Consider the following 26,413-nt stretch of genomic DNA (forward strand, 5'->3'; position numbering starts at 1 on the left):
CCTTCTAGGGAATTTTTAATTTCTGTTATTGTGATATTTTAGTAAATTATCATATAGTATCATTCCAGACTTGGAAAATCCCCGGTCATTAGAAAGTAATTAATATTTCCAGACTGCGGGGCCTTCTCTCTCCTGAACAGGTAGCAGTGATGTAAACTCACCTCCCATGGGTGGAATAGCTTTGAAAATTTTGTTACTTATTTGGCTTGTACTTCTGAGATGAAATCTTACCAATGTCAGAAATCCTGATTCTAGGAGGTTTTTGAATGTGCAAATATATAAAACTCTAGAAATTCTGGGACTATCTAGTGATAGAAGAATTGTGGAAAAGATGATGGTGACTCAGTGTTGCTCTTTTCTCCTTAGGTGATGCATCCAAAGAAGATATAGACACAGCTATGAAGTTGGGAGCCGGGTACCCCATGGGTCCATTTGAGCTTCTTGACTATGTTGGGCTGGATACTACAAAGTTTATCGTGGATGGTAGGAATTGGAATTCTTGTTGTCTTTTATTGAGTTGAGGTTATCTCTCTAAACTGTGAACTATATGGCCTGTTTAAAAGAGAAATTATAAGGGGTCTTAGCAGACCTTCCAAAGTCCTGCTCCCTTACCTGCGTAAAGTTTTAAATTAATAGATGGCAGGGAAAGGGAAAATGTGAATAAGTAGTCTCTCTCAACTCTTTTTTTTTTTTAACTTATGTTGAAAAATTATAGATTCACAGGAATTGGAAATTAGAGTACACAGAGATCTTATGTACCCTTTACCCATTTTCTTCCAATGGTTACATCTTATAAAAGCATAGTATGATCTCAGACCCAGGAAACAGACATTGGTACAGTGGATCATTTTATCATGTGTTGGTTTGTGTAACCTCCACTGCAGTCGTGATACACAGCCATTTAGAAAAAAGTTCCCATTTTAATATAGTGACTCTGAAGGTAAAATAATTATTAAAAATTGTTTACTGCTCCTTGTGGTGGTGGCAGTGGCTTGAGAGCAGAGTAGAAGCTGCTGCAGCTGGAGCTGTGGCAGGGCATGCATTTAGAAAGTTTCTTCCCCTCTTTGAGTATTGGTTGAAAGAGTGCAGCTGAAACTGCAACCAAAGGAGGTATTATACTTCTAGAAAAATCTCAAGGAAAAGTGTTGCAAGGAACAGTAGTAGTTGTTGGCTTGGGATCTAAAGGAAAGGGTGGAAAGATTCAACCAGTTAGTGTGAAAGTTGGAGATAAAGTGCTTCTCCCAGAATGTGGAGGCTCTGAAGTCATCTAGACAACAAGGATTATTTCTTACTTAGAGAAGGTGACCTTCTTGGGAAGTATGTGGGCTGAACAAATCGCTGTTGAAATTGCATCCTGTGAAGCCACCCGTTCTGCTGAAGTTTCAAAATCTTCCATAGTGTAAATAATATATATGTCTCTCTTTAATAATAAACTAGTGATATCCAAACTAATAATATGCAGCATCTCTAAAATTTAGTTTCACTGAATTGATACAAACATTTCCAAATGAAAATCTGTGAATTAAAAAAAAAAAAAAGCTGCTGGACTACTGAATTCAAATGCAGCTCACTACTTGCCAAGTTTCACAAAGAATACTTATATATTTGGAAGGGGTGTGGAGGGTTCTAGTTGAAGCATGAGATTTTGAATTTTTGAGGGTGCAAAATACCAGCAGCAGCATACTCAGATTTTTAACGTATATTCCGAAAGTTGTTTAAATGTGCCTCTGAGGAGTCCCGCTAATAAATTAACAGGTTCTATTTGTGTTCTCAGACCTTTGGCAAACCAAAATCTGACATTAGTGGTTATCAGGAAGGGATTGGCTAAACAAGAGGACTGGAAATAGAGCTAGGGCCCCGAGGAGCTTGAGGGCCGATGTGGCTGCAAGAGCTGAGCTTTCCTTGTGCCTCTTCCTGGTGGCCTCAGTGGCCCCTTCTCTGTAAGCTCTGCCTCCAGACTTGCCCTAGGAATGCCAAGGCATGAAAATAAACCTAGCTATATGAGAATCATATGTTTTATGCATGATCATTCAAACCCACAATTTCTCTAACAAAATAAAATTAAAAAAAAAAAAAAAAAAAAAAAGAAAGCCTAGCACTTCATCCTAAGCCCTTTTCGTTTTTCTCAATAGGGTGGTATGAAATGGATGCAGAGAACCCCTTGTTTCAGCCCAGCCCCATCATGAATAAACTGGTAGCAGAGAACAAGTTTGGCAAGAAGAGTGGAGAAGGATTTTACAAATACAAATGATGCTCAGCTTCCCTGGCTCCAAGAAGAACCCACATGTACCAGCCAGCCCCCAAGTGCCGGCGGGAATGCTCTTCAGTCAGACATTCCCTCACACAGCACAGTCTGCTCGAAGTGCATTTTGATTGTAATCTATCTGCAGTAATTATTTACACTGGTTACGGTAATAATAGATTCCTTCATTGGAAACTAATTCCCTTTTTTTCAATCTGTACATTTCTCTGTATTTTCTAAAAAGCTTTATATCCTTGGTGCCTTGGAACTTTTGAATCTTGTCATTTATGTAAAGAATTGCCTGAACTCATTCACTTGCAAAGGGGAAAGCACTTCCACCCAGAGTGCCCTGCTTTTCTCATCGTCGGGCGGGAGAGTCAGGAGCTGTTGACACGTGGTGAGTCAGCATGAAGTGCTGCAGTGGGCCTTGCCTCAATGAGACCATTTGCTACTCGCAGCTTTGAGCATCACTCAGCATTCTGGGCATGACATAAGATGTTACGTCTTTCTTCAGCTCATTGTCCAGTTGTTGCTGTTGGATTGGTGGGAATATCTCGGTGGCTTGGTTTACAGGAAGAGGTCTGTTTTCATGGTTAGTCATATCTGCAATCTTAATGATTACTGTCCCTTTTTTTTTTTTTTTTTAAGAAATCAATGCTGCAAACTGCCTATAAATTGACTCTAATAAAATGCAATCTTTTAATTTGTGAATATTTGAACTGAAAATAAAAATATGTAGAATTTAAAATAGAAATAAACTTATAATAAACTTAAGTGATTATAAGAGTAAATGTTGGTAATTTAGACTAAAGCTATACCCTGTCTTCTTTGGCTTATTAGTTTTTAAAGTGGCAATAGTGGGGAAGGTATGGCAAGTGAAGGCATTTGTCTATAACCTGCCTGTGGCTGTCACTCCCAGGAGATTTCTTACCAGGAAAGCAGTAAAAAGGGCACTGAGGTTTTTAAGGAACATGTATTTCTTTTTTTTCCAACAAAGTGGAATAGTGCAACGTAAGTTTCTATTAATCATTGGCTTGAGAAAGTGCCTTCCAAGATAGACTTTTGAAACTGGAAAGACATCAGAAACCCTGATGTCCAGTGGCCTCATTTACAGAAAGCTTAAGTGATGTGCCCAAAGTCACCAGATATTTTGTAGTAGAGCTAGGATGGGATGATGAAATTAAATATACTATAGCAAATGTGAAAATCTCAATTCACCGTTGCAGACAAGACTGTCACCAAAATGGGCAGCCTGGTTTAGTGTCCTAGGTCACATTATAATACATCAGAGGGTTTTTTGTTTTGTTTTTTGTTTTGCCATTTCATGACTGATAAAAGGGATGTTATTAATATTCTTTATTTGACTCAACTATATAGAGTAGTGGGAAAATAAACACAGACGTACATTTCAACCACACATAGTACCTTGGTTTAGGTAACTTTTAGGTTACTCTTTTAAAACATTCCCTAATGAAAAAAAGGCAGCACGTTAATAAAGGTTGCCCTTGTGGTCTGACAGCTCCATGTTCCCTCTCAGGCTGGCTCTTGACCTTTGACATGAGCCCTGGGCTCAGGAGGGGACTTCACCTCCTCCTCGCTCTCTGACCATAGACCCTTGTCCTGGAAACGGTAGGGCTCTTCTTGACCCCTCAATTCCAGAAGGAGATATGACTCGGCGATGTGATTATCCTTTTCTAAAAAATATTTTCCATGTATCATGTGTCAGGAAGAAATTTTGAACATCCTTCTCCTTTTAAACATGGGAGGTGGGGGGTGGCTTTCTCCTTCCTGTGCTCTGCCTCCGCCTTCTCAGGTGACCACAGCTGCTTCCCCGGAGAGCTCCCTGGGGCGAGGGAGGGTGTCCTCACTCAGGTGCTCTGCTTCCGCGCACAGCCCAGCTGCTTGTTGAAATCCGGACCGAATAAGAACCCTGCCAGGCCTCGGGTTTTCAAAAGCTCTGCTGTGTTTTGGCAGCACTTGTTGAGGACAGAGGACGAGTCCAGACAGTGCGACCTCCCTGCTGCCGCCGCTGCCGCTCACCTCCCCAACTTTTCTCCACACGGAAACTGGGATCTTTTCTACAATTTTTTAAGTAACCACCAGGTTTCAGGTCAACAGGATATTTTATTTTCTACTACTTTCCTTTACTTCCTCTTAGTGTTTTTATTCCTATATTTGAAATGAAAACTTGCGATTAAAAAGAAAACTGTAGAATTTATGAAAGAACTTGCTGAAAGATACTGAGGCTCTGAACATAACTATCACTTGGGCTTCAATTATGTTTAATTAAAAGGAGTTCCCTGAAGAATAGTTTAATGCTTATTAAGATGTCTTCGTAAAATAAAAGTTGGATCCTTTTAGGTCTGTAAGATTTACTGTTAATAACAGTTTCTTGGGAAAATGTTGGCTAACTTCTTTTGACATCAAATCGTAAGAAGCATTTCTGATTATGGGACTGCTATTTGGTGCAGCAGGGGGGTAAGGTGGGACCAGGTTTCCAAAGGAGAAGTTATGGTATACAAATCTGGTGTTACAAAGTGATTCACCACTGGGTTCTGTTAAATAGTGACTTTTCTGATTCTTTAACATTTCAGCTTTCAGAAGTTTCATTTAGGACTCAACCACTCACAGTTGGATAAGGTAGAATCAATGTTAGACAGGGCTTAGACAACAACATATGTTAGTTGTGCTCTTTGTGTTTGTGTTTTACTTTTCACACATTTGAAACAGGCTTCTGTCTTGTTCCACCTTGATTTTAATCCCCTTAACATTTCAACCTAAGCAAACAAGCTGACAAAACTTCAAGGTGTGGCTGTGATTTTGTGGGACTAATTTTCTTATACACAGGCTTTGATGGTACATAAATAGTAATCTAGAAGATGCTCTGAACAGTGCAAGTGTTGCTGTACTTTCAAGGCTATATTTTGAAAGAGAAAACCCATTTGATTGTATTGTTTTCTAAATTGATCTCAGTGTTTCATAATCACAGTTTTTGTCTTTATTTTAGCAACTTTCTTAACCAAACAGCTGCCAGTTTGAAATGGCAGAACAAAGTTTTAACTCCTGAAAGACTGAAATATCCCGTCATTGATACTAATATTATTCAGTGTTTTATTTAAAATCACTCACTGTTAGCTGCTGCAGTATTAATCAGAGTAAACTATTAATACCATGGGCTTCAATTGAGCAGACTTGGGTTCTAGTTCTCAGCTCCGTTCTCTTTACCTGTGTAATGTTGGGGGATTATTTCTGTCTTCCAGATATTTCTGGTAAAGTGGGCATAATGATGGTACCTATTTCATAGGATAGTTGATCACATGAGATGATTGATAGCAACTAGTGAGCACACTGCCAGCATCTACAGGACAATTGTGGCCTGCCTTCCTCCCTCCCGATTTGGAAGGAAGCCACAGTTCCTGTAAACTTAAAGGATGACAGTAAGCCCTGAACGTTTCACACCTGAAGACTGGGAACAGTCCCAAGTGTCTTGTAAAGGAGAGTCTTTGAGCTGCTGGGCCACCTGGCAAAAGCCTGGTGTTGGCGCTCCATATTCGCCCCCCATGGCTGCTCCGGAAGGTCTTTCCAAACCTTGGGGGAGGTGCTGGTTAGAGCTAATCCGGAGGGGTAAGTGCAGGGAAATGTTCCAGTGGACTGGACTGGGAAAGTTGGCTGTCACTCAGGTGAGGTACATTTTATATATGGAACGTAGGCTGTGGATGATTTACTACCCCAGGAAAAATAAAAAACATGATTCGGAGAGAAGCTCCCCGAGATTCTTCTAACACATACAGTGATTAGGAAAGTGGTGGTATATGAATTGGAAGAAAAGGAAACTTCATCCTATCATAATGCAGTTTTAGATGATACTATATATTCCCTTTTCAGGTAAAAACTGGGAATGGGCCCCCACTAAGACAAAGGAGCAACAGCAGGATTGCTGTTTACAGTTGAAACCAAGGCAGTTCTTGGTTCATTGTTGAGGAGGGGGAGGGGTTACCTGACTCAAACATTAGTTCCTCAAGGCAGAGCCCTCTGCTTGATAGAGAAACGCTGCAGGCCTTCAGGAAGCAGGGAGGCTGTGCTGTCTGCATGAGGGTCTCCAAGCCTCAGCGAGACACAGCCTCACTTCTTTAGATGCACTTACTGGAATATTCCAATAGAAAAATGTAGCCTGGTTTCAAGCAAATCTTGGAAGGGAAAACCTAGAGTAAGAACTATGCTGTCTGCTACCTCTTTCTTGATAAGCAGCCCCAGAAATGCCAGGTTCAGACGACAGAGACTGAGAAGCCTCCATAACCAGTGCTAGAGAACAAGTTCTTGAAACTTACTGAGTTTTCTACTTGGGGCAGTCTGAATGAACTCTAAATGCCTCCCTCTGGAGCCATGTGGAGGTCTTAGCATGTGTTTCTGGGAAGGTAGCTTTCCAGAGCCCTTTAACTTCACTATTAAAGTCCTAGGGTAGGAAAAAGTTGCAGCGCAATCTCTCCAGCACATCGATTTGTAGTAGGTCTAAGCAGGCAGAGTGGAAAATCTGCTGCCTAGTCCTGCTCCAGTCACCCCTCAGACTTGCTCCCAGGGAGTGCAAACATGTTCTGAATTGTAGATGAGGGAGCTCCTGTCTAATTGCCATTAGATGAAAATGCAGTGCAATAGGGAGGGAAGTGGCAAAGAGCTGCCACCCTGAAGCCTGCATAGTTCATGGAAATGTTAGTATATATGCATATCCTGGTCTGAGAAGGAACAGTGCACAAGATGTCAGAGCTCATCAGCTCCCCTGTTGGTACTTGGTCTCATGGTGGATTCCCCCAGCAGCTGACGCAGTATTCTTTCAAGTCATAGGCATAAGGTAAGGTTATCAGTGCTTGTATCTTGATTTTCTCTATTGTCCTTTTTTTTTTTTAAACTCGTGTGTGTGTGTGTACTTGGGGGAGAGTGTCTTGTGCTAGGAGAGAAAACTAGTTTATAGCATTCTTAAAAAATCGTAACTAATCCCAAGTCCTGGTTTGCTGAGAGAACTATGCGCTCATCTCATTCACGTGACTTGCAGTTTGCCTCCCTGCCCTCCATCAGCTGCAGCGTCTTTGCAACTCTACACTCCAGGATCCTTGATCACCACTTGAAATTCCCCAGCCCCGCTGGTTGAAGGTCTCACTATACAATCTGAGAAACACTCTTCTAGGAAGAAAAGGCTGAGGAGAGAATAGAGATAATCATTCTAAAGTTTCAGAATGCAAGTTGCAGTTGGCTGCAATAGTGTGTCTCATTCAGATTGGAAGCTCGTGAAAACAGGACTGTTTCCAAGGGCTGCCTGCATGGGTGTGAGTTCTCCAGGACCAGGACCTGGAGGAAGAACAGCCTCAGTTGTTGGAACCTTAGAACTGCAGCAGGCACGGCATGTGCCAGCTTTTGGGAAACAGATGAGTTTTACACAAGGCACCTATGGGCTTTTGTATGCGCCTCAGGAGCACCACGCAGCCGTAGCTTTGTTGGACACTCAGAGGGTCATTGGTACTGCACGGTGTCTCTAGACCTCTACAGATGGAGGGCAAGCTAGGTTTTAGAACTGTGTGCTACCTCTCTCCAGTTGAGCAATGGTTATCTGAACTAACTTTGAAAGGACCCGTAACAACAAACACGTCAATTTGTGGGGCTCCATTTTACTTTGATGAGAGAAAACAAATGATGACAGCGCAGGACATAATTCATTGATTCCATTGAGTTCAAACTCTGAGACAAGTTAAACATGGAGAAGAGAAAATGACTACTAATTCAACTGTGACTATAAACAGAAGCAGTTAAGACAATGTGTGATTACATCTATTTGTATAGTGTTCTCATTCCATCTGGCAAATAATGTATTTTCAACCAATTTCTCTCACATTTTTAATGGTGATCAAAAATTTAATTAGCTGGTAATATAATTCTCGATTAAGAAAAATATTTAAAGAACACATCAGTATGGATGACCCGATAAAAATCAGACTCTGCTTTGCCTTTGTGTAAGTACTTCCTTGATCTTGGGTCCAAAATAAATGGGTTAACCTTGGTTACTAGCTGCTTCATGGTTGGAAGAGATATGCTTATGGTCTATGGCTATAGGAAATAACAAAATATTTTTTATGCTGGACAAAACATGTTTCCTAACAAATTGGGGAACAATTCAAGGGGAAATTTATGTTTAGTCTTTTGCAGTGTGCCAGGTGTTTTGCATGTCAGCGTCTCATTTAGCACCACACCTTTGTAGAGGTTAGTGAGACCCTCACTTAGCCCACAAGGAGGGTGCTCAGAAGGGCTAAGTGGCAGCACCCAACACAGGTCCAGGACTGTGTGGCTCCACATCTGGGCTTTCCTCAGTGTACCACCTAATAGAACCTGTTTTTTAAAGTCCAAATTATCCTTTTTGGAGAGGGATGCTGGTACCTTGTAACAAATGCAGATCGTGAACAATCTTCAAAAAATTAACATTTTTCTAGTGTACAGTTGAGTTCAATTAAAATTTATTGAATGAAAGCATTGATTATTTCTAATACCAGTTTACTGTTACCCACAGGTATGCTGATGACAAAAAAAATTGGCATTATTTCTTCAATAAGGGCAAGGAAATAAACATCCAGTTTTCACATGAGTTCGTTTTACTGTAAATTATTAATTTCATGTAACCTAATATTACATAAAATATGTATAAAATTCCAATTTAGGCAGATTCATGCTAATATGTTTATTTTAAATAGCTGCTCTTGGTACACTTTTTCCTCTGCTACCCCCACCCCCTACCCTAGACACACACATCAGCCCCAGAGCCACTCTTGGTTGCAAAAAGTTAATGTGTTTTCCCATTTGGAGAGTTGCAACTTTCAAAATGATATCCAGATAGTCAATTAAATTAGTGACCTTATTTCTTCCACGATACACCTACATAAGCAGGATTTAGAATCACATCCTTCTGATTATTAGCAGTCAAATTTTAGTTTGTATCAAAAAGTTCAAAATTGCATTTGTATCCTCAGATGTTAGGTTTCACAGAGCAGATATTAAAATTCCCAGGAGTAAATGTAATTTAATGACATGCATTACTCCCTCTTGGTTTTTCATTAAAAGGAAAGCCACACAGGCATCTTGTTATTGCTCACTGGCCCTTTATTAATGATTTCCATAGTTCCAGACTTAGACTAAAATATAGAGGAGAAAATGATTGCACTTAGGACAGCTGTAGTCATGAGACAGTTCAAAGGCACCTTGCAGATAAACAGGTAGTTGCCAGAGAACTCAGCAACCAAACTAAAAGCAGGAAAAGACCCCCTTTGCAGTGACCAGCCGATCTCCAGGCAGGGCTCAGCTCGCAGGGGCTGAACCACCCTCCTCTGCTTGGCACAGAAATCCGCTCTGAGCTCACCGCAGGAAGTCAAATCACTCTCAGGTCTAACAGAAGCACTGGCTGGGGGAGCAGCACTGGGTGCAGATGCCCCAGGACGGTCCCCCTTTGGTCGACACCTCTAGGGGATTCCTGACTCTCTTTCCCAGAACTGCTGTCTGCAGAAAGCAGGATTTTGGCAGAATGGAACAGGAATGAGCATTGTGCAGTGATACCAGTTATTTGGGAGAAATTATTCTTGAAGAAACAGAAAACTAGGAAGGGACCAAAGTGTGGAATGACTGGCTCAGAGGGCCCGAGCAACTTATTTATTTCTATGTTGTTTACTCATTTTTTGTTAAAAATGTACAGGAGGAGGAACTGAAGGAGAGAAGTGTGTTGGGCGGGCTTTGGCTAAACCTTGATTTTCAGTTTTATATCCTGCTAGGTCTCTGCGTACTCGAAGAACAGACTTTTTTTTTTAAATGCAATAATTTTTTTTTTTTACTTTATCAAATAATTAAAAACAGAACAATTCAAACAAAACCAAAGGATTAAGAAAAACAAATAACCTAAAATAACTGCATTGCTTCCAACATGTCCCTACCATACCCCAAGAAAATTAACATACCCTAACAAAACAAAGGAGTAAGAAAAACAAATAACTACATTGCTTCCAACATAGAACACACTTTTTAAAATAGTTGGTTTCTTCCTAAGGTCCAGAATAGCCAATCAGTGTGTTGTGACAATCTTCTCTTCAAGAAGTTGACACTCCAAAGTCACCTCTCACACAATTTTGTGGAATTTTCCAGTTAACCTCCTAAAAGACCATAGTGGCAAATTTAGACTCATTTAAATGGTTGGTTCATGTACATTAAGAAAACTCAAGAGATAATTTTCAAACGAAGTTCTGGCCACAGTTGAAAATGAAACTTTTACAACAAATAGGTCCCTGAACATAACAGACACCCTCCCCCTGCCTCACCCAGGCCAAATTTAGGACTAAATGAAGAGAAATTGGAGAGGTTCCAGAGGATAGTTATGAAAATGATTAAAGCACTGATGATGAAAGGTTCAAGGAATTGGGATTACTTAGCCTGGAGAAGAGAAATTTGAGGGATGATTTAATGGCAGTCTTCAGTGCAGTGTTTGTGGAGGGTTATTATTATGGTAGCCAGCTGTTCCCCTAGCTGTACTGAAGGTCGAAAAGGAAAACAGAATTTCAGCAAGAAAGATTTAAGTTAGACTAGTGTTATCAATGGCTTTCAAACTAGCTCAAGGGATGGGGTACCATTGTGGAAGACTGTGAAACATTGTTTTAAACTTAAAATGTCTAGTTCTTGCAACTTACAGACTAGTATAATACAAGTTGAGGGGAAATGATGGAATACAAAGTCAAATTGGGAAAATGCTGACTTTTCGGAGATGGGTGGGAGTCAAGCCTTTTTTACACAGGGATACCGTGGTTTTAGGAGCCCAGTTTGAGAGCCAATGAGCTATGAAGATGGGAAGTTACCTGCATACTTACGGGAGCACTGCAATCTGTTGGCTGAGTCCACAGGGATCTTGAGATGGTCAGGAAGTTCTAGTGACTCTGTTTACCCTGATTTATGTCTACGCCAGAAAAGGGAGGAGAGCTAAGCCATTCAAGTTCTTTTGAGGATCGGCATGTCTAGGAGACATGGGTTGGTCCTCCTACACCACAGGGATGGGCCTGTCCTCATAGGGGACTGCACCAGCAGAACCCCCCTGCACTGCTTGGGTATGATCCAGTCCTGGCCTGTGGATTTAGACTATCAGGAACTTCGTTTAATTAAAATGACACTTTTCTTTTTTTTAATGTTTTATTACAAAGCTTCTTTTAAAAAATGCTCAGCACATTAACTCAAACTGGAATGACAAATGTTAGATGACAGTTTTGGGCAAAGGCTGTGCCTTGCTATTTAAAAAAAATGGATACATCAATGCTCATTTTAACAACTGACATAAAATCTCACTAATCGGCTAATAAAAGCAGATACAAATACAGAACATTTAAAGTAATAACATTTCAAGTGCTGGGCTTTTTACAAGGGGCTGAGAAGGAAAGAAATGAAAATTCACTGCAAACCAGTCTGCAGAAAGTATCTGTTAAGGTTTACCATTAAAAAAAAAAAAAAAATCAGAAGAAAAATAAAGTGAAATAGGACTGCCATTGCTACCAACAGAGTGGAGTTGGCTGATACATTTATTTAGCTCTATAGAACACCTGACAAAGGATGAGAGGCCACTATTTGTTACAGATAATTCACAGAGAAGCCACTTAGCGGACAAGATCTCTCTCAGAAATAGAGGGCTTCTTTTAATTCCATTTTATTTTCAACTTTTTCAGATTTTTGAATTTTATTTCAAAGCTCATAGCTAGCAAAATATACAAGAAAATTAAAACTAAAAAGTGTAAATTAAAAAAAAAATTCAAGTTTAAAATAAGCAGACATACGATTGATCCTTTTGCACTGTTAAATAAAAGCTTTAGGAGAAAGGAAGAGAAAGAAAAATGGAGACAGAAACAAAGAGCAAGCTCTCCCACAAATTCCTCCTCTGGGATGCTGATGGACATGCTAGTTGCAGGCCTGTTGTTCATGGCAGGCCAAGGCAGCCGAGTCACTGTCCTTGCCAAGGGTTACAGGTTTGGATGCAGGATGCTCTGGGTGCACAGGAGAGCTGCTCAGCTGACCTAGGGCCTGCTGGCCAGGATTCTCATGTGCTTTTTAATTTTCTTTTTAAAAATCTGTTTTTTTTTTTAAATGTGTTATTTTGGAATTTGGCTCTTGCAGTAGACAAAAGGGGGGTTGGCAGTGATTGTCTTTATGGGTCAGTGTCTCTAGCAGGGACCTCAATGTGAATGAAGTTGGTATCAATTCTCCTTTGGGGTCAACTGCACAAGCTGGGGAGACAGTCTGTGTTCTCAACAAGCTTCCATCTCCAGAAGAGGTCCCGGGGTTGCTGCCTTAGCTTTGCACGTTGGGAATGAGTTTCGTTTTCCACCTCAGGAAGGAACAAACGAAATGCTATTAAAATTTATTGGCCATAGGCCTTTGAAAGATTTTAACCTCTATTAACACAGCACATGTCTTAAGATCTCTGCATATAATTCATATAATTAATCCACTTTGATTTGGTGATGGCTAAAATGGATCACCCTCTGCTCACCTGAAGTCCTCAGAATACGTCATATGATAAGTAAAACCTATTGAAATTTTTACTTCAGTCTCTTCTCTATATGTATATGTATGTACAGGGTTATGATGCGAAATGTATTTAATACTCAGGTCACATGTATTTTTCAAACATGTTTGAAAGATACCAGTAGGATATGGCCGAATGTCAACTGGAAAGGCAGGTGATGCTCAGATCAGGGAAAGATTTGTGTCATTCTAGAGTGTTTGATCTTTTCAGTCCACCGTGGGGAGCCATTGTATGATTTCACATGGGACTACAGGCTACACTACTGCAGCTGGGATGGGCTGTGTCCACTCATATACAGTCTGAGGTACGTTCACTCTCTGCTTCTATTTAGACCCTACAGTTTTCAAGATCTTTTTTTCCTGCATGACAACCAGGGTCTCTAACATTAGCCTTGGAAAGCATTACTTGCTAAATATTTTTAAGTACATTTTACTAGATACAGCTGATGATAATGGATTTCAAAAGAGAATCCCAAAATCCCCAAAGCTTTAATGATCTGAAATTTAAAAACTTGATTGATTAAGGAGAAAATATAACATTGTAACAAGATTCAAAGACAATACAAGGGGAAAGCATTCCAAAGTTCCGTTCCTTCCCTCAGGAGAGCATGCGCCTCCCCTGCTTTCCTTTGGCCGTGGAGACACGTGGGAGGAAGTGCAGATCCCGCGACAACCTCAGCGGAATGAATCCCAACTCGGTGCTTGTGACTGGAGTGTCCATGTTACTAGCAAACACTTCCTTTAAAAATTCATCTTAAATAATAGTGGTTTCCTTTGTGCTTTTTATTTCAATGAATTGGAAGAAAAATTAGGAGAAATAAAAGGAAGTTTTGAATAGTTTAATAATGGCATGGCATTTCACTGGGATGGCAAGTTACAGTCTATACAGTGCTTTTCACAGAAGGAGAGAGGTCTGTAAAATGGGAACTGTGACGGTACCTACCACATGGGCTGTTGAGGAGAGTCTGGGCTAATATATTTTAGGTGTTTAGGGAGTGCATGGCACATAAATAGCTCTGTAGTTATTATTATTGCTGCAATTACTACCAATGCTGTCCCTAAAAATTATTGATCTCAACTGTGAAAAAACTTTATCTGGGTAACTATAGGAAAGACACACATACACAATACAAGAGGAAATCAGCCACACGTTTTCAACTGAGGAGGGCTTCAAGGACAATTTCAGTTCGTATTCTCCTGCAAAATTAACCTTTCCCTATTTAGCAGGCGAACACACCACACACTGTAGTACTGTGATGTTTTCAGGCTAAGAGGGGTGCCAATCTAACACAAAAGACCAAAGAGCTAAGCAGGACCCAGCCTCTCCAAGGAGAAAGGAATAGGCTGAAGCTGGAAGCCTGGAAAAGGTGGTGAGGGCACCCCACAGATTTCTATTTACATTGCACTTTTTCACCATAGATTTTCAAAGGCTTGCTCCAGGATGCTCTTCCTGGGAAGGTTTTCCTCTCAGCCTTATATAAAAATACTCAGCTTCCTGCTGGGGAATGGCTGGAAAGCCCTGGACCAGGAGTTCCCAGCAGCCAGAGACAAGCGCTGTGGTTCAGAATGGACTGGCCATTAGCAGCCAGGAACACGTGCTTGCTGAAGGAGACAAGCTGCCTCTCTGCTGGCATCTGACCCAGCCTCTGGCCGCAGGCTCATTCTGAAGTCCTGATGTAAAGACACTTTCCGTGGTCCTGCTGCGGCCCCCATTCCCAAACAGGGCTCGGCACCTTCCCATCCATGGCACCCTGCACTTCTGACTCACTGAGTCTTTCTTTGCTCCCTCTGCCTTACCCTTCTCTCCCTTCTTGAGCTGAGCACAAATAATTATGAAATTATTGTAACAGACACACAAACCTGGCTGCCCCAAGATGGCCGTTTATCACAAGGAAAATATGCAACTTCCCTGGAAAGAATCCCATCTCCTAATAAAGCTATTTCTTTCTCGAGTCTCACAATTTTCCGCCCTGTATTTCAGTATTTTATATTGCTCCCTTACAAATCCTCCTGTAAATCTGGCTTCCGAGATCTTTTGTACAACTGCCTACCAAAAAACGACTATCCCCCTGCCCAGAGGATATTCCCTTAGTAGTGTAACTAGTATTTAAATAAATCAGCGGAGAAACTGCCTCTCTATCAAATAATGCAGTTTGCTCCTGGTTGCTCATTTAAAATACGGGGTCGTCAGGGCGAACTAACTCCCACCCTCAAATGGGAGAAATGGGGGCCATCTAGTGTTGCTTTACATAGATATAAAACAGGTCAAATCAAGATTCTTTTCAAGAAACCACAGAATGAGGCTCCAGAGGCTGGAGACTCCCCACATCTGAGGCTTCCCTGGGGGGCTGCGGCTGAAGGTCTGCCAGGCCAGGCGAGCCCTAGCAAAGCCCAATCCGCCAGTGAGGTCGGCGCAATCAAAGGTGGCAATTACCGCTCCCAGGCTGCGGTTCGGCTTCAAAGGGAGCGCAGCGAGGCACGTCTTACATATGTTAAATCTTGGGAGTCACCATATGGGCCATTTGTACAGTGCATCTCAAGGCCATGCAAAACCCTCCTTCCCCTGCCTGCTCCCATCCAACCGGAACCCAGGAAGCAAACTCACAGAGCAAGCTCCAGTCTTGGCAAAAATATCCCAGTAACTAAATGGAATCAGGAACCAAATGGGCAGGTCACTTATTGAGAGCTAAAGCGGGAGAAGGAAATCTAAAGATTTCAGCAGCAGACCTGTTACTGGGAGACAGACAGTGCTGACCCTGAGGCATTAGGGCTTTCCAGGCCTGGACTCAAAAAATGTGAGAAAAGGGAAAAGAGGAAATCCCTTTTCTGTAAGTCCAAAGGTAAAATTGCATAAAAAACTTGAGTGCTTCCCCAGCGTATATCCTTGGGGTTCCAAACCCCCCTCCTGAGCAGCCCTCTGGGAGGAGGAGCCAAGAGAAGATGCCCATAGATGAACCCCACAAGGAGGCCGGCCAGCTCGGCAAGTGACCCAGGATGCACTGTCTCCTCAAGCAACCCAGACCAAGCACAGGGCAGCAAAACTGGTCTCTAGGAACAAACTCCCCTACTAGGTGTCATATCATGTCTGTTCCAAACTGGTGAGGAACCAAAAACAGTTGGGTTGGAATAAAAGACCTAGCCCCAGTTCCAAATGCTACTAGCATACAGCAGGAACCTTAAAAATGTTCTTAGTTATGACATGAAATTTTAGGAGCGAGTATTGGAGATTAGTTTTGTAAGAGGTAAAAAAGAGACATAGCAAAAATTTCCTCACGGCACGCCTCATGCCAATTGCCTTGCGGAAAACTGACAAAAGCCTGTTATTTTAGGGCGCGAACTTTTCTGTTGCACAAGGTCACATGCACCAAGGAAGAGAAGCCCAGAACTGCAGAAGAGGAAGCATGCAAATCTGACAGAGCCAGTCTGGCCCTGTCACTTCAGAGGAGAGTACTGAGGTGGACGGTCACAAAGTGACTGGTCCCAGGTGACCCCTAGAGAGCTGGGCAGAACTGGGTCTCCTGTTTCCCTCTGTCACAGCCTCGTTTATTTTGAGGTGGACTTGTCTGTAAGAAACTGATGGGGGGAAAGGAGCACCGGTGGCCAGGCACAGGGACATGTACTTTATATATACAATTTCACATCACCATTCACGACAGCTCTGCCTATCCTCCCCATTTACAGTAAACGGAAACAGAAGCTGCATGAGGTGAAATAACTTGCCAAAGGTTTCCCAACCAATGTGTGACGGAATCAACTTTGGAGCCCTAAACACATTGCTCTCCCCATGATACCTTGCAGACTATCAAATTCTCATTCATTCTCTCTTCTTCCCTCCATCTTACCTTCCATCCATCTGTCTGTCCATGCCTCTCTCAACACTAGTCAATACCACCTGTATCACTGTGGTGGTGGTCTAGATCAAGAACATCATAGCTTCCCCCAAAATATTATGCCCAAGTGACATGTCTGAAAGGATGATAAAGAGAAGGAAAGGTATAAGAAGTTCACTGTGAACATTAATTCTAAGTTTGAAAATATAACTTACAAAAGCCAGCTTCTACTCCTTGGCAGTAAACATTACCTGGTTTTAAAAGGAAAAATGATAACGTACAGGTGGGAAGGTCAGCACTGAATCTTGTTTATGCAGCTGAATTAGCCCTTAGTCCCGGCATTCAAGACCAGTCAGTCCCCGAGCCATAAAGAAAGTTCTGGAGCAAAAAGAAAATTGCCAGAACCTGAAGATGAGAGGATGGTGCCAGTGTCAGTGCCAGTGCTATAATGCGTTCTAACCCTTTCCTTGCAGTTTTTCACCAAGTGAATTATGATCAGGTAAACCAGACTTTCATGAGGTCTAAAATACTCCGAGGCAGGCCTGTAACTGTTAATAAATTATTCCAGGGGAATCCAGGGAAAGAGTTGGTTTCTCTTTCTGCTATGCCCCTTATGCCTCCTTCATGATGACATATGTCAGTCATATAGGTGGGCTGGGCCTCCCAGTGCGGGTCACACCCATAGGACCCTTGCTACTGCTGGGAAAATTAAAGAAATATTCTCAAGGAAAGCAGTGAATAGTCAGAAAACCTCAAAACTCCATTTTAGTTCTGTAAATTGAAGAGGACAGTGACCAACTAGATGGACCCACCTCATCTACCCACCTCCAAATTTTTTATCCAATCTACTTTTCTCTCAGCTTAATGTAAGTTCCTCTACAATAAAGGCGTTAACTTATCTTCTAAAGATCAGGTGACAGGATCAGTGCACACTTTGTCTTTTTTTCTTTTCAAACTAAGTATTTTCTCTTGTATGCCTGTGTATGTGTATGTATGTAAGTATGTATAATACGGGGAGTGTGTGTGTGAGTATATGTCGTACAACAATACCTGTGGGTTAAGAGCACAGACTCTGAAGGCAGGAAGTACTGCGTTGGGTTTGAACCAGGGGTATCTTGGGCAAGTTACTTGAAAATACCAACCCCTATTTTCCTCTTCTGTAAAATGGAGCCAATAAGTCATTATCCCTCATAAGGTCTGTTGAGAGGACAAAAGGAGAGATGTGTGGCATGCTTGGCATGGTGCCAATAATACTGGCAACCAATAACTGTTAATTATCATAGTGGATTGAGGGATGCAGTTAAAGATGAGTAGATCCAGGTTAGAACCCGACACTGCTGCTCACCAGTCATGTGGCCTTGGATAAGTTACTGATGTTTGCTCATTCCTCAAATGGGAATGAGATCTACCCCCACACAGGGCTGCCACAGAAGGGTATGAGGTGACATATGTAGAGGCACTGATTACAGCACCCAAGAACAACATGTAGTCCACAAATGTTCTTTCAATTTTCATTGTTAGCAGCTTCACATGTTTGGTCTAGCAAGCAAGATTCATGCTATTACAGACCTTCTGGTAGAAAATTAAGACCAATAGAGTATTCTTAAAAAAATTAAAACATCTCTTATGAAACAGAATCTCTCCAAAAACACAACCCTAGCTGACCAAAGTAATTCCAAGAGGGCAGCCACTAAATTGTTATAATCACCAAAGTCTGGTTTAACTGATCATAATTCACTTTGGAGTGCAAGGAAAGGGTTAGAACTAAAAATTTTAAAAATTTCAGGCTAGATGTGAATTAAAACTTAAGCAAAAAAGTGAGGAAGTATTAATCAACTGATATGCTTTCATTTTTTCCCCTATTCTGCCAAAAAGAATAGTTATTTTGCTGAAGCTCATGTTGGATCTCAATTATCTGGAAGCTTCAGTTATGAAGAATATAGCTGAGAAAAAAGTTAAAAAGCCCTCATGTCATAAAAATAATGTCACGACATTCGTGCACAAAATTAATACATTTTATCTTTTTTTATAAAAGAGCTCTCCAGACCCCAACTCAGATCCCATTTATGTGTAATTTATGTATTATTCAAATAAGCTTGATTTCCTGGTTTCCAAATCCACACAGCAGAGTAGAAAGACAATACAAGGGAGGGGCTGTCCCAGATAGCCAAGACGACAAAAAAATTGTAAAAAGCAGTTAAAACCTCATACTATTTGGGGTCATTTTGAATACTGGCAAATACTACCATATTCCTTGTTAGCATATACTAGATGGTATACTATATGCACTGAAGAATAATGGCATGAGGTATTAAAAAATACTTAAATGAATTTTACTGGACTGAAAATGATAGAGTTGCAGCCAGGAGAGATAAAATTTAAAATTTTATGTTTTGATACTTAAAGAGGTAAACTTGGGGAAGTCTGTTATCCAGAAGGACTCATTTCCTCACAGTTCCAGATGAGCTCAAAGAGAAAACACATTCAATGAAACAAAATAATTCGTTTTTTCTTCTGTAAACTATTTTAGGGCATTGATTGTAACACATTTTCATGGGCTTTCATGAACAATACTAAACATAGTGTCTCGAGGGTTCTAACAAGCCCCATGTACTTCTCTCCTTGTTGTATTATTTTTTAATGGCACCTGATTTTAACCTTGATAGCAGAGGGTCCATTTCCCTGCTTCTACTTCCCTAGGCAAATGAAGCACAATTCCAGTTCTTATGATCATTAAGGAGAATAAAGGGAACTGCTGGGAAGGATATTGCAGCAAAGGTTTTACGTTTTCACCATACATCTGATCCCTCCCCAATTCTTCCTTAATTTACAGCTGTCTAGATAAAAACTGCCTTGTTAATTTAACAGCCCCCAACCATCCACATGTAGTGAGCTGTGGTGGACACCTGCTGGTTTGCTGCCTACCTCCCCTTTTGACTGTTCCAACTCCAACACACCCAAGGCTACAGCTGGGGGTTGACAGACATTCTGTACAATGTGACCTTTTTCTCTGGCCACAGCTGATTATGGATTGGAGTAGATGTTTTACCCAAGGTGGACCAAACAGAAGTTGTTTGATTTAAATCATTAGAATTTGCAGGAACCATCCTCTCTTTGGGAGACTGATCCTGTAACAACACATAAGCTTAGGAGCTCTGGATGTACAGATTAAAGAAATGGAGCATGTTTATCTGCAGAGGAGAGAAGGAAGCCATTTTCAGGGAGAGGCAGATGTAAGAGGTTGTGAAAAGCATTTGGACAGCTTCCCAGCACCCTCTTCCAGTACTTCGCTTGGTTGAAATGCACTATTGCCCACTGGGTTCCGCAAGATGCAACTGTACCCTTAAAATAATTTTCCTCTTTCTCCTTAAGCTAATATAGGTTATTTCTGTACTTGCGATAAAAAGGCTCCCAATATATGAGTGCACATAAGCCACCTGGAGACAGGGACAAAATTGGAGAACCTGCAGACACATAAGTTAGTCTAGCTATGCTTGAATCATCATGCAGTCAACTCTATTTAAGACAACGTGACCAAGCCTGACCTCGCCATCTGAATTTTCCTTACTAGGGAATCCTGAGTAAGGAACATTGTAGTTAATTGTGATTGTCTCGAGATTTCTCTACAACTTTTCTACTAATCTGTGACAAGTTTAGCAAGGATTAGGCTATCAACTCACACTGGAACATTCCTGGGGAAAGCCCAAGGTGTGAGCCTCACTAGGCCATCAAGACCTCTGTTTCCTAGGACCCAGACAAAGCAAATGACATTCAAGAGTTGCCTTCTTCAGAATCTCACCGCTGTGGTAAAGTGGCAGGCCAGCCACAGAAGGGACTGGGCCTTCATTCAAGGACCAGCATAGGCCGAGCAAGGCATGGATATTTTCCCAGGAGATGTTGTCTGGCCCCAGGGAAGCTGCACAGCACTCGATGCTGTGCCTGTATCTGATTTTCCCTAAACTGACAGCCACCCTCCGCCCGACTTTAGGCTTCCTTCCCAAGAGTTCCTGATCCTCACGTGTCTTCTGCTTGTTTAGTAACCATTCTAAGTCAGGTGCTTCCGTATGTCCACGCATATTGCAAAAACAAACAAACAAACAAAAATGAAGAACAGAAAACAAGGTGTCTTTTTTTTCAGTTTCTAGTTGTCAAAGCCTTAATTTTTACTTTGAGATTATGGACAAGCCTTGAGATTTCTCTTGCTGTTTCCAACTTCCCTTTTTACTTTTTTTTTGTTTGTTTTTTTTAAATTTTTTAAAGACCTTGGCTTTGTTTTCTAAATAGACATGCCAACTCAGAAGCTAATCTCCAGAGGCTTATTGATATTTAATGTGGGTGGTTTTATTTGGATTTGTGGAACAGAATTCAAAGCAAAGATAAGGCAAGAGTGTCAAAATCATGAGGGTGAGCTTCTGAAATTATAGAAAATAAATGTTCTCCTCAATGAGACCACCGAAAATATTTGAAATGCTCCCTTACTGTAAGAGGACGGGGCTAAAGCTTGGCATTCAGGGAAGGCTCCTGGAAGATCCCCAGGCCATGGTCCTCTCTCCACCCTGAAGATGTCTCTATTCCCATTCTGCACTTGGCCAGCTCTGCAGAAAGCCTTCCCAGGACCCAGGGGTGCCAAGTTCCCAGACCTTAACCACCTCATTAGGCTCTAAAACACCATCATCAACAACTGGCTGACAACAAGTTTTTTAAAGATCTAAACCCAGGCACTGAACAATTAACTATAACTTTCTGTACTCCACTAGCAATTACCTCTTCCCCCACACACCTCAGGGCCCCAGGGAAATAAAGGCTGGAGTTTTTATTTAGTAAAAAACACATTCTAATTCTTGATTTATTTTAGCAAGTCTACAAGATTGTGCCAAAGGCAAAAACAGTGTGAGTGTGTGTGTCCATCTGTATGATGTACCTGTGTATGTCTGTATGTGCTTGCCTCTGGGTGTATCTGTGTGCAGGGCACAAAGAGATTTGTAAAGAAATAGCACTTGTTTCTACTTTTAGACTAGCTCTTTGACATTATATAATCAAAGGAAATACACTGAAATACCTAAAATTATCTTTTTAAATATATATAATCTTAAGATGGTGGGCTTTTGTCTCTGTTTTACAAAAGTAAATATGAATTAAAAAACAATTTATAAAAAGTTATGTCTTTTTAATTATTAAACTCAGAGTAATAATTCTCCCTAGCTTTTCAAAAATTCTCCTTCTTTGGTTCTTTAATTTTTCATGAATCTTGATTTGGTCATGAAGGGAAGATCAGTATTTGATGACAATCTCTGACCTCTGGCAAACTTTTGAGATGTTACATATTTGTGAACAACTAAGAACCAAAGCACTGGACACTCACAGCAACACAATCACTATTCTTTCAAACCTAGACTTCCTTTGCTAACCTGGCACCTTAAGTGCCATCTACTCTAGAAGCTTACCTTTGACCTTCCTCTGATTTATATATGTCTTGTATTTCTATTTTTATATAATGCCTTTTAAGCATCTGCTTCACCTCAAGTATTGTAATTACCCATTTATAAGTCTGTATCTTCTTAAACTGTGAGCTTTTCCAGGAAGGGGCCACATCTATTTTAGCAAGTACCCCCACTGCCTGATAGTTTTTGACTTGTAGGGGTAGTCCTAAGAGGATGTTTGCAGAGTGAATAAACAGATGCTTGGTGTTTTTAACACTGGCCTTCAGGACATAGGAGAATGTGTGCTATCTCATTTCCTCAGGCTCAGGGTTCCCAGCACTCTCACCTGTGAAAAGCTCATCAAAAAAGCTAAGGATGACCTTGCCTTTCTCTCAAAAGATCCTACAGCTTAGAAACCAACTCCAACCTGTTGGAATGACTTTAATAGATCCCAATTCCAATTATCCTAAAAGCTGTTGCACAGTGGTGAGTCTAGGTTAATGCTAATCTGTTTTGACATGATTTTACAGCATTGAGGAACAGTATAATACCTGGAACAACAGGAACACAGCTGGGTGTATGAGAAACTACTTAATGGGCCAACTTCAATGCTATGTTGGGCTATAGGAGCCAACTACAGTGGCATTTTCCACCAAAAAAATGAAAGCATTCGATGAAACCCATTCATCTTTTATGGAGTAGAAATACAAGTTTTTAGAGAGCTTTTTTGGTTCACTGAGAAGGGCCTTTTCCTTAATTTATTGTTCCATGCTAGTTCAGAGTAATGGCTGTTTTCTAGCATTTGAGCTTCATACATGGTGGGTGGTCTGAGCGCAAAGATCTTTATAATTTAATAGTAATTTTCTTTCAGGACACAAAGATGGTATTAAGTTTCACTGGGTACATAAGAGGAACAAACCCTGTCAAAAAATCTCTTCATGTTGGAGTGATGAGATCTTCTCTGCACTGTGTTACTGGAGTATTACCTTTGCAAAGAGAGGGTCATGAGGGAAAGATTTAGTTAATATTCTGCAACTTCCTTTAAAAAGAATAAAGGAACAGGACTGAAAGACAGCTGCATGAAATTTTATATCCCACTATTTGTAGGATTGGTTCTAACCAAATATTTTGTCTTTTCTGGTTAATGGCCCTTCTTCAGCTTGTTTCTGAGGTGACTTTCACACCGTAGTCCAGCAAATAACGAATCATATTATCATATCAAGCCTCCAAACTAGAGGCAATACTGGGAGGAGGAGGAGGAGACGAAGGAATTGGAAGAACCACCACATTGTGTGGAAATCATTTTCAAGACCATACAGATGCTTAACAGTTATACAGAATCACTCAGACATGAATGATAACTGTTAATCAGTAAATACAAAAGGAGCTTCTGCAAGATCTGAGTCCCTTTAGTAACACTGGGAGGCAGTGCACACCAAGGAAGAGAAAAGCAGACTAGCAATTTGGATGATGAGGGAAGGGCAGACAGGGATCGCAGAGGCCACGGGGTCTCCACCCCTTCCCTTCCCACAGGAGGAACTGAGAGGCCCAGGGACTCACTGCTTGTAGGAGGGTTGATCGGAGAGTCCAGGTAACCTTGTTTGTAGTCCCTGCTCTTTCCACAACACAAGTCTCTATTACCTTGGCCTTTCATTTCTTTGCCACTGCTCTGTCCCAAAACCATGCACAGAACACCTCTCCATTTTTCAAGGATGACAATGATTACTACTGAGGGTCACAACCCCCCCACCTGGCCCTTTCTTGACCATATAACCTAAAGCAGACCCCAAGCCACTCCGTTTTATTTTTACTATAGCACACATATTTTCTTGTTTATTTTTTATCAACTACCTTTATCGCAATGTAAGCACAATAAGGGAGAGACCTCCTCTGCCTCATTCAACACTGCATCTCCACGTCTCAGAGCTCCAGTTGGCATCTATTAGGTATTCAATAAATGCCAAGTGCTCACTAAAGATTCAACAACTACACATACAGAAAAATGTCCTAAAGCAAAAAAATAAAAGGAGGGAAGGGTAACACAGTAAGAATATACCATCGTCCTTAATTTACTCAAAGCTTTATGGACACAAATCTGAGCTCCTCTCTGCTCCATAATTCACATCAAATGCCTGCCAGTTCTGCTCTCCAAAACAGGATGGTGTGGAGGACAGTAACTTCAAAGGCTCCGTGGCTGATCTGGGAGCCAGCGGGGAGAGCAACACTAGAGACCCTGATTAAGCAGAGCCCAACCAACTGCGCCTCATCCGGCCGGCTGGGTGGCTTGGGGAAGAATTTTTCTTTTTTTCTTTTTGGCTTTGTTTTGTTTTTCTGGTACAGAGGGGAGGCGACATTTTAACCATGAGAAAAAATAAACAAGGTACAAGAAAGCAATCTGATAGCTGCAACTTATTAAATAAAATAAAGAGATGTCTGGGCTGTATCCTAGGATAAGAATAGACTTAGCCTTGTCTACACCTAAAATACTGTGTAAGGTTAAGGTCTGAGCACAGTAAGACCCTCAGTCATTAAGGACACTTAATCAAATACTGAACTCTGAAGCACAGCAATACATTTGCAGATGATTTTTGGTCAGAGTAGTTAATGCTAAAGATGTTGGTACAAACATATGATGGCGTAAATCAATGAATATGGGTCTTGATCACGCTGCACTTCTGAGGGATTTTCTATGTAGGGCATGGGATGGACCTGTTGTCTGTACCTATAAGTTCAGTGACTTAAAGATGTTACTTAAAATGATAATAGTAATAATATAAACCAATAGCATGTGCTTATTCCTAGACTGACTTCTACTATGATGCCCCCAGCTTCCAGGCAAGGGCATGGCCTGTGCCCCTCACAAGCAAGCCCAGCAGCAAGCTCAGAGAACCTCTTCAATTAACAGCCATTGAAGTTGAATTAAAAGTGGGTGTTGTCTTTAATGATATTATTTTTCTGATACTCTGGTCATCTACATGAAGGGATGGTCCTCTGTTCAGCTGGAGAAAAGCCTGCCACTCAGTATTAGTTTAGAGGAGTTTTGATATCATCAAAAGACAACATGGGAATTCTGACAAACCTGAGTTATCTGAGCAAATATTAGGAAGGTTTCACAGAGGAGGTGGCAATTGAGTTAGGTCTCCATGAGGGGTGGAGGGAAGAAACAAACAGCATTTTGAGCTCCAACTGTATGCTAAAGGCTAGGCATATATTATACATAAACAACCCTAGGTGGTGGGTGTTATTGCCATTTTACAGATGAGGAAAATGAAGATTAAGAAGCTGAAGTAGATTGTCCAGGCAAACAGATGATTTAAATTTCAGATCTATTTAGTTCCAAAATCTCTGCTGGCATCTTTGGGAGAGTCAGTTGAAATTTCAGCAGCAAAAAGTAAGAACTAAAAGGTTAGGTGAGGGTCTTCTGGTTCAAATGATCTGGAAGCTAACACCCTTCTCCAAGAAACACTCTTCAGGCAGAGGAAGTGAGCTTTCTTAGCACAGGAACAACATGTGCAGGGGCTGTGACCTAATACTTTTGTTTGGCCTGAGCATAGGATTCCTAAGGGCGAGGATGGCAGTGAGAAGAGGCAGAGAGCAAGTGTGAGCACAAGTGGAGCCGCAAGGACAGTGTGGAGGCAGATTCACGCTAAGGGGTTTGTACTTTATCCTCTAGGCAACAAAAAGCAATGGCTATTTTTATGTAGGGAAAGTGACGCAATCAATTTGTGTTTTCGAAAATCCCTCTGGGAGCAAAGTGGAGGATGAACTAGCAGAAAGCAGGTGGGCAGGCAGCCTTTTACAGTAATTCAGATGGAAAGTCTGAGCACCTGAGCTAGGGCTGTGGCAGTGGGAAGGGTGGCAAAGGGAAAGACTTAAGAAAAACCCAAAAGGCAGAAGTGACAGGACCTGGTGATGGATTGGACTTGGGTTCCAGGAGGCAGTAGAAGAATGAAAGATAACTCCTTTAGGAAGAATTGTGATGTGGGAAGATGTAGACACACTGAATTCAAAGTTAAAGCAAAGACTTAATTTATGAAGACAGGTTCCCTGGACTAGTGGTCATGTAGTCAAAAATAAAAGAATTATAGTAAAAAGAAAAAGAAATGAAGTACGTATTACATCTAAATATTAATGTGAGATCTAGCAATGGTTGCCAGTGAAGAGAATACTTGCTTTGATAGCAGAAATTCAGTTAATCAAACAAGCGCTCATGGAGTGAGATCTGGTAGGTTTGTATAGGTTAGTGTGAAATAGAGACACACTGGGCAGAGAATAAAAATATATATGCAGGGCCCTCCCGAAGAGCTGGGGGAAAATGCGGAAGAGTTGGACTTCCTCAC

General features: G+C 41.2%; 2 protein-coding genes and 1 pseudogene across 7 annotated transcripts in view; 2 read left to right on the forward strand and 1 right to left on the reverse strand.

Annotated features, from left to right (window-relative positions):
• The window catches only part of HADH (hydroxyacyl-CoA dehydrogenase), a 70,143-nt gene extending 67,633 nt beyond the window's left edge, over positions 1–2,510 (forward strand). For both annotated transcript variants that reach the window (XM_037830427.1, XM_037830426.1), the window contains 2 exons: positions 367–483; positions 2,133–2,510. In XM_037830427.1, coding sequence (XP_037686355.1) covers positions 367–483; positions 2,133–2,251 — 236 coding nt within the window. In that variant the 3' untranslated portion in view covers positions 2,252–2,510. The remainder of the gene's footprint in view (positions 1–366; positions 484–2,132) is intronic.
• On the forward strand, positions 806–1,498 carry LOC119529074 (annotated as a pseudogene).
• An 8,382-nt stretch (positions 2,511–10,892) lies between the features above and the next one.
• LEF1 (lymphoid enhancer binding factor 1) overlaps positions 10,893–26,413 on the reverse strand; it is a 159,010-nt gene continuing 143,489 nt past the window's right edge. For 2 of the 5 annotated variants that reach the window (XM_037830432.1, XM_037830430.1), the window contains exon 11: positions 10,894–12,623. In XM_037830432.1, the coding sequence (XP_037686360.1) occupies positions 12,544–12,623 (80 nt within the window). In that variant the 3' untranslated portion in view covers positions 10,894–12,543. Of the gene's footprint in view, positions 12,624–26,413 lie in introns of all 5 variants that reach the window. The other 3 variants (XM_037830429.1, XM_037830431.1, XM_037830433.1) reach the window with 2 other exon arrangements.

The sequence above is a fragment of the Choloepus didactylus genome, chromosome 3 (genome assembly GCF_015220235.1).
Source record: "Choloepus didactylus isolate mChoDid1 chromosome 3, mChoDid1.pri, whole genome shotgun sequence".
NCBI lineage: Eukaryota > Metazoa > Chordata > Mammalia > Pilosa > Megalonychidae > Choloepus > Choloepus didactylus.